Source organism: Eucyclogobius newberryi, unplaced genomic scaffold (assembly GCF_026437365.1).
Source record: "Eucyclogobius newberryi isolate DKJ021-1_F unplaced genomic scaffold, fEucNew1.0.hap1 SCAF_1, whole genome shotgun sequence".
NCBI classification, from domain to species: Eukaryota; Metazoa; Chordata; class Actinopteri; order Gobiiformes; family Gobiidae; genus Eucyclogobius; species Eucyclogobius newberryi.
In genome coordinates this window covers 9,803,417-9,811,399 of record NW_027315723.1, presented here as the reverse complement: position 1 = coordinate 9,811,399, position 7,983 = coordinate 9,803,417, and the positions used below count along the sequence as shown (strand labels likewise).

At 38.6% G+C, this 7,983-nt stretch overlaps 1 protein-coding gene across 1 annotated transcript in view; it reads left to right on the top strand.

The window, feature by feature from the left end:
• Nucleotides 1–6,335: 6,335 nt before the first annotated feature.
• Nucleotides 6,336–7,983, top strand: part of LOC140377737 (ATP-binding cassette sub-family C member 4-like) — a 31,419-nt gene continuing 29,771 nt past the window's right edge. The window contains exons 1-4 of the mRNA XM_072463319.1: nt 6,336–6,437; nt 6,865–6,975; nt 7,071–7,191; nt 7,298–7,522. Of these exons, the coding sequence (XP_072319420.1) occupies nt 6,379–6,437; nt 6,865–6,975; nt 7,071–7,191; nt 7,298–7,522 (516 nt within the window). The 5' untranslated portion in view covers nt 6,336–6,378. The remainder of the gene's footprint in view (nt 6,438–6,864; nt 6,976–7,070; nt 7,192–7,297; nt 7,523–7,983) is intronic.

Here is a 7,983-nt window from a genome sequence, read left to right as displayed (position 1 = left end):
AACGCCCCATTTAGTCCAAAAGTCTGTTTAAACTTTCAGATAATAGGTCCAAATGTGATTTTATTAAACATTTTCCCTATTTTCCGCATGTCAATTATAACGGTCGTCGGTCCAGTCCATGGAAGTAAAATCAGTAGGAGAGTCTCGATATAATTTGTGTCATTTGTTTTGTGAGGGCCCTTTTCTCTGCCGCCGAGAGTATGGTTAAAGTAGTTAAATTTCACGTGTTGCTTTTCCTGTTGTGACTTGCCCCCTTAGGGCTTTTCAACAACTAGGTCAGACATGGCTGTGGCCCCTGGTGTAAACAAGATGTGACGCTGCAGCTGTGGCCCGGGACGCAACCATGGTGACGACAAACGGCAACTTAACAGCAGACAGATCAATAATTGTGAATCCACATATTACCAGTCGGGTCTCATAATATGTGGATTCAATAATGTCCGTAGATTCCCGCAGATCGAGCCTCCAGGCAAAGTGTTTTTGCCTCTGCTGATTTTGACGGGTTTAAAGTCTTCAACCCTTTGACTGTAAATTACCGATTCAACCCCTTTTACATCTGGACTGATTATGCCATGGGTCACATCTGAATCTGAATCTTAAAATTACACAAGATTACACTTATGGTTTCCTCTAGAATACCCTTTTCTGCTGTAAATACAAAGAACCAGCAGATGGTGCATTTTACCTACATCCTCACTTTTTTTTCCTTAACTTTCTTGATGTATTCCTTAAACTTTTTTTTTAAAACTTCTTTGTTTTATTTTATATTAGTTTAACCATTTTAACTTTTGCTCTCAGTGCAACAAAAGAGTCAGAACTGAACTCTGAACTTTTCTGAAATACTGGGGCATCCTCTGGGGAACACATTCATTGAGTTACACTGAGGTAGGCCGATAAGAACTCCAAAGTATTCTGGCTTAAAAAGTATTCCTTCCCCTGGGACCCAAACAATAAATTGTATTGGCTTTTTTTGTGAAAGAGCAACACAAAGCGGCACACAATTGTGAAGTGGAAGGAAGATTATACATGATAATATTGGGAAGGAAAAAAACCCTGAAAAGTACAGTGTGCATAATATTCAGTCAAAGTCAATACTTTGAAACCACCTTTCGCTGCAATTATCCCTTCAAGTCTTCTGGGGTGGTCTACCACACACCGACTGACACTCTTCTGTACAAAACAACTCACGCTCAGCTAGATTTGATGGTAAGCGTGTGCGAACAGCAGTTCACAGATCTTGCCACAGATTCTCGATTGGATTTATGTCTGGATTGTGACTGGGCCATTCTAACACATGGATATGTTTTGTTTTAAACCATTCCATTGTAGCTCTGGTTTTATGTTTAGGGACATTTTCCTGCTGAAGGTGAACCTATGTCCCAGTCTCAGGTCTTTTGCGGACGCCAAACTGTCTTCTTCCAAGATTGCCCTGTATTTGGCTCCCTCCATCTTCCACATCAACTCTGATTAGCTTCCCTGTCCCTGCTGAAGAAAAGCAGCCCCACAGCATGATGTCACACCACCATGTTTGACAGTGGAGATGATGTTCAGATTTATGTGTTTGTTTCCACACAGCTTTTGGTCAAAACTTGCCGAAATCAGGCCAGAGCACCTTTTTCCATGTTTGCTGTGTCCCCCACGTGGCGTCTGGTAAACTGCAAACAGGACTTCTTATTGCCGTTTTAAAATAATGGTTTTCTTCCATAAAGGCCAGGTGTGTCTAGTGCATGACTACAGTAGTTGTCCTGTGTGCAGATCCCCAGTCAAACTGAGCTGTGGATCTCTGCACCTCCTCCAGAGTATCCATGGGCCTCTTTTTTCAGCCTGTATGTTTTGATGGATGGCCACATCTTAGTAGATTTGTAGTTGTGCCATATTTTTTCCATTTCCAGATGATTGATTGAAAAGTGTTCAATGAGATGAGAGAAGAAGGACTCATTGAATCATTAGGTCAACATTCAGTCTTTCAGCAAACATCAGGTAACTTCTGACAGCACTGTAAGTCATCTCACTGCTCTGATGGTGTAACTGGTTGACTTGCACAGTGAAGATGGGGATTTGAATCCTGCTTTGGACATGCACTTGACTGTTTCATTCTTTAAACCCAACATCCTTCAAAGGTGACATGAGGTGAACAGATTGTGTGAGCAGAGAAACAGACATTAAAACCAATCCACAATCTTCTGTTGCAAGCGGCTGATTCAAGTTCTGACTCTGGTCACTTTGGGCAGGATTACTGTGCATTTTTTTATGGTTAAGATGGACATGTTTAATGCTGTGAAACATTTCAGGCAGAGCCGAAAACATCTCCATGGAGACGTTTGGTATTGGGGGAGACATTGATGCGCTAATGATAATATGGACAGATTATCTCCAAGACAGACAAAGGTTAACTTGGCCAAAGGGGCATTTATCATGGTTATTCTTTTTTTGCTTGGAAAAACTTAACAGAAAGTGTAATACTATTGTAAGCTTGGATATAGATGGAAACTTTTCCTCCATCTCATTTCATCTCAACCTGTAGATTCAAAGTATAATGCTGCAAAATGTCTTTGTAAATATAGAACACGTCAAACAATTCACAGGACAAACATGAGAAATAAAGAAACTTATGGAACTGAAATACAGCTGTCAGAAATGAACCAATATTAAATCCATGAAACAAAGGACACTCCCAGGAAATGATGGGTTTACAGTAGAATTAAAAAAAATGGTGTTAAGAGATACATCAATAGACAAGAAAAGTCAACAACATTGAAGAGAGGAATCATATCATTGATACATAAAGCTGGCAAGGACAAATCAATAATTGAGACCAACCTCTTTATTAAATATAGATTATAAAATGTTTAATTAAATATTTGTCAACAATTCAAACAATATTTAAATTAAATCATTAGCCAAAATAAAATGGATTCATGTCAAATTGACACATAAGTTCCAACGTCTGATTCTTGACCTAATAGACTATTCTGATCATATAAACTCAGAAGGACTATTGTTTTTTTTTTTTGGATTTGCTCAAGGCGTTTGACTCTATTGAGCATATCATTTATAATGCAAAAACTTAAATAATATCGGCATGCTGTATAAGAAGATCAGTTCTGTTTTTACCCGAATGTCTCTCAAAGATTTAATATTTCCCGTGAGGGCCTCAAGGGTGTCCCATTAGTGCTTTTTTATTGTTTCTTAAGGATAAGTCACAAGTTCCTAAAGCGTAACAAGCCACAACAGATTTCTCTACCTCAGGCCTGAAACTCAATACCTCTAATTTAATATCTTAATGTGGAAAGTGATCCAACCAATTGCTGCGATGTTCCCATTAAAAATACTGTCAAGTACTGGGTGTTTATACATATCAAAAACATCGCTCAAGGCAACTTTAAACCTTTAATACAAACTCAATATCAATATCAACTCAAGTCTCAACATGTGGCTAAAGAGAGTGCTTTTAATGAAAGATTAATGTATTTAAAGATGTGTTTAATCTATTCGGTGTTAATGACTCATTCTGTAAATACATCAACAACATAAAAACAAACTTTACCATAAAAAATAAGCTGTTGTTTCAGATAAGAAGGTGGCTGGAGTTGATACATTTTCTTAGTTCTCATATATCACACGTTTAAAATTAAATAGTTTAAAAAAAAAGGGGGGGAATTGAATTAAATGTATAGCCCACAAAACATCTTGGAGGACTAAAGTTCTTAATGAGCTACAATCACACCGTTGCAAAATTACTTATTAATTTGTCAACATTTCACCAGCAAATGGCATAGATTATAGGTCATGTTCCTGATGTCTCCCTTCATAAAGAAATTAAATGGGATCATGGAAATATCTACACTTGAGAAATCATGGTATTGTATTTGTTTCTGATGATAAAGGTGAACTTTATAGATTTATAAGTAAAATGTTTTCCATTAAATATCAAATTTAACTGCTGCTATTATTATTTATTGTTGTATGTTGCACCTTAATGACAAAGCACGTTCCTAATTTGTGATTTCTGTTCACAAAGGCAATAAACCCCTTTCTGCTTCTGATTCTCTAAATTAAACCCTTCCAGAGTTCACGTCTTAATAAAAGCTCATTTAAAATCTAACTATTTTGCACCTGAATTTAAAAAAATCAGTGATTTGAAGTCACTGATTATTTTTTAATGGAATCTCACCAAGAGGAAAATCATTCTGAAACTCTCAAATTGAACACACACTTTGGAGAAAAAGTAGGATGTCTTCATCCCTATTTTGCAAAACAAATAAAGTTAGAGAAATCTATTTCAAAACATTCAACAACAACAACACGAAAAACACAATCTTCAAGTTTGCCAATATAAAAAGCAACTGCATCTTTAGTGGCACTGAAATCGAAACTTCTCTCCATCTGTTCAGGTCATGTGGACATGTGTTATTACATGTACTCAAATAACAAACGACAGTGCTGTTGATCACATAACTCATTTCATTATCAGGATGGCTTTATATTCATAAAACTAAATGATCTAATCGCCTCCACAATAAAATATTATTCTTACTGTTTTTCTTTTTTTCTCAGTTTTTTTGTCTGTGGTTTATATTCATATTATTATAGCACATTATTATATATATCATATTCATATTGATGTCCCTTGATAGCTTCCTGTTTGGAAAAGACAACACATAATCACAAAGCACAAGTGAAAAGTAGACTGTAGAACTTTTATCAAACATACCAAAGTACCATAACAAAGAGTCCAGACTGTGCAAACAACGTCCCATAGCATTGAAAATGAACCTTTGTCCTCCAGTCAACTGCAGTTTTGATTTTGGGCGTTTTGAATTGAATAAATAATAAAACAAAGGCGCCTTCACGGACGAGAAAGCCTGACTGGATGTTGCGAAATGTCAATTGTCTAAATGTCCAAAGTCAATTATCTTTTTTTTTTTTTTTTTAACCAAAGACCAAGCTCATGCACTTTATTGTGAGCTCATGTTTTTTTGCTCTGGTGATGTCTGAGGGAGATAGGAGCATTTATTTAGTTTTGTTAAATGCCGCACTTCTAAGAAACACGAGGCCTTCCTTTCCCCGGGACAGTGCGTGATCCGAGGCCTCGTGGAGCGTCCGAGTCACGAGTTCAAGTCATTTCAGTTGACTCCAGGTTGTTCCGTAGCATCCAGCCGCCTGTTTTCATCCACAATCCAGGCGGAGGTCTGAGCTGCTGTTATAACGAGTTAAGAGATAACTAAAGTGTTGGTTTTAGTCTTAGATCAATAGGTCTTGACTTGGCAACAGGCTTTAGACTCAAAGCAAGAGCAGACTGCATTTCACTCTTTGAACATCTACATGCACATTATTAGAACCTGAGTTTTTGCATCAAGTGGGCCAAAGAGAGTCAAGAATACAGGCCTACAATAAATGTCTATAAATAAGTGTCTATAAATAAATGTCTATAAATAAATGTCGATTTGCTAAGGATCCATGGGGCCAATACTACCACCTACTGGACAAGGGGGAAAACACGATTGTTTGTTAAGTTGTGTAATGAGCATATTTGGGCAAACTGCCACTTCCAATCTAAAGGACCTCAGATCATACAAACCACTCTTCATGATTAGCAAGAGCAGGGTAAATGTTACTCCTTTGTAGGGTCTCCAAATCCCTGTTTTTTTACTTACTCTTGGCTCTTCAAACAAATGTCTTCGCATATTTGAATTAAAGGTTAAAGACAGCAGCGCAAAGCACGGAACAATAGAACTGAGGGATTTGGTTAAGTACCAGGCACGTGTCTGCAGGTTTATGCAGGTTAATAGTAAACGCCAGAGTTGTGAGGTGAGTGTGCATGGATCTATTATATTAGGATCTTGTTATAGTTCTGTGTTCGTGGTGACTCCTTTCATTGAACGTGAAGAAAGTACCAGCACTTGTGTCTCAAACTGCTGCTTTACACACGCGTGCTGCGTTCACGTACCTTGTAAACCGCAGACTTTAAAAGCTCTTCTCGTGTGTTATTTGCATCTGTCGCACTCAAACGTAAGCCATGCTCCTGTAAACTATTGCGTGCCTTAAAAATGCGTGTGCATTTTAGTTAATACTTAACAAAATCCGTGCTCATTCACTTTCACAACTTAATGTTTATTGACTTGCATGTTTTCGCTTGAATTTGTTACGTCCACGGCGCAGTTTTCTGCACTTGAAGCTGCCGCACCACTGTCCGGAACAGCTGCGCAGTGGCAGGACGCCAGGCTCTTCTCGTGTTGTCACAATGTTCACCGAGCGAACTTTGCTGAAGTCTTCAGTCAGTTAACCATCGTCTGCTGGAGCTAGAGCTGCAGGAGCCGCAGGAGCCGGGGCCGCAGGAGCCGGGGCCGCAGGAGCCGGGGCCGCAGGAGCCGCACAATGACCGGCCGGAGCAGCCCGCTGGCGGAGGCGGGCTGCCTCTCCAGACTGTTCCTCTGGTAAGTTCTACGGCTGATGAGAACTGGTCTGCAAAATGACGTATGTCCGATTCATCTTTAAATACAGTCACAACTAGACCCTGGTAATTATCAAGGCTTTGCTGCAGTTTGGTGTTACATGAGAATTCAAACTGTACACAGCCACACGAGGGAACAAACTCCATCCAGAATTAAAATAAGTGTGGGGCTGTTTGTTATGGGGTTCAGCTTCCAGTTATATCCAACATGTGAGGACTTTTTCTTCCAATCAAAATATATATTTTGTGTTCGATTATTAATCGTTATGGCTAATTCTCTTCATTCTGAGACATGGAGTGTTTATTTGATACTTCCCCACTCTCAATTATGCCTCGATAGATACAGAGAGTAATAAAACGGTTTACTGAACACTTTACCAGTTTAATAAATGTATCATTAACTATTGCAGCTGGCTGTCTCCTTTACTACAACTTGGAAAAAAGCAGTGTCTAGGGGAGAGTGAGATGTACAGTGTTCTTCAAGAGGATCGCTCTGAAACGCTGGGAAAAGACCTGCAAAAGTACTGCACATTACATTACATTACATTACATTACAACAAAGTATTATTATTTGACAAATAAAGACCATTGATTCATCTTTTCTTTTCTTTTTTAGTTTATGGGACCGCGAAGTAAAAAAATCAAAAAAACAGCTCTGTGAGCCCAGTCTGACAAAAGTTATTTTTCAATGCTATGGGACGTTGCTTGCAAAGTCTGGACTCTTTGTTTTTACTTTGGTATGTTTCATAAAATGTTTACATTCTACTAGTCACTTTTGCACTGTTTGAACCAAACATCATTTCTAGAGTTTACTGATGATTATGTGTTGTCTTTCCCAAACAGGAAACTATCAAAGTCCTCCAGCCACTTTTACTGGGACAAATCATTTTATTCTTTGAGAATTATGACCCCAGCGACAAGCACAGTCTCTGGTTGGCGTTCACATACGCAGCTGGCATATCTCTGTCCACGTTTGCCCTGACGGTCCTACAGCATCTGTACTACTACAACACCCAGAGGATTGGCATGAAGATGAGGGTCGCTGTGTGTCACATGATCTTCAAAAAGGTGTTCCAGCTTGCTTTTGTTCACATTTAAGTCTATGTGACAGGTTAAACAGGTTGGATTCATTATTTTACTAAACATTTTACCTATTTTTTCACTTTCGGTGAAGTTAAAAATGTATGTGGGCAGCAGATGCGACACAGAGTTAATTCCATGACTGTTACCTAGCAACGACTTTTTTTACACTATTTGCCACATAATTTGTTCGTATTAATGTTATAGACTGAGGGATTCCTATTCAGTGCCATTTGACTGATGGAAGAACGATGATAAACAGAAGGGGTCGAATGATCTAAGCAGCAGCTAATATGCCATAATCATATGCCATAAACAATGGAAGTGATCGTGAGATTGATTCTCGGCTCTGACACTTTGGTGAGAGTACTCCCTGCTCTCACCCTCATTTTGCACTGTACTATACTGTTTAATAAAGACTATGGGCCAAAAAGAAAGAAAACATATTC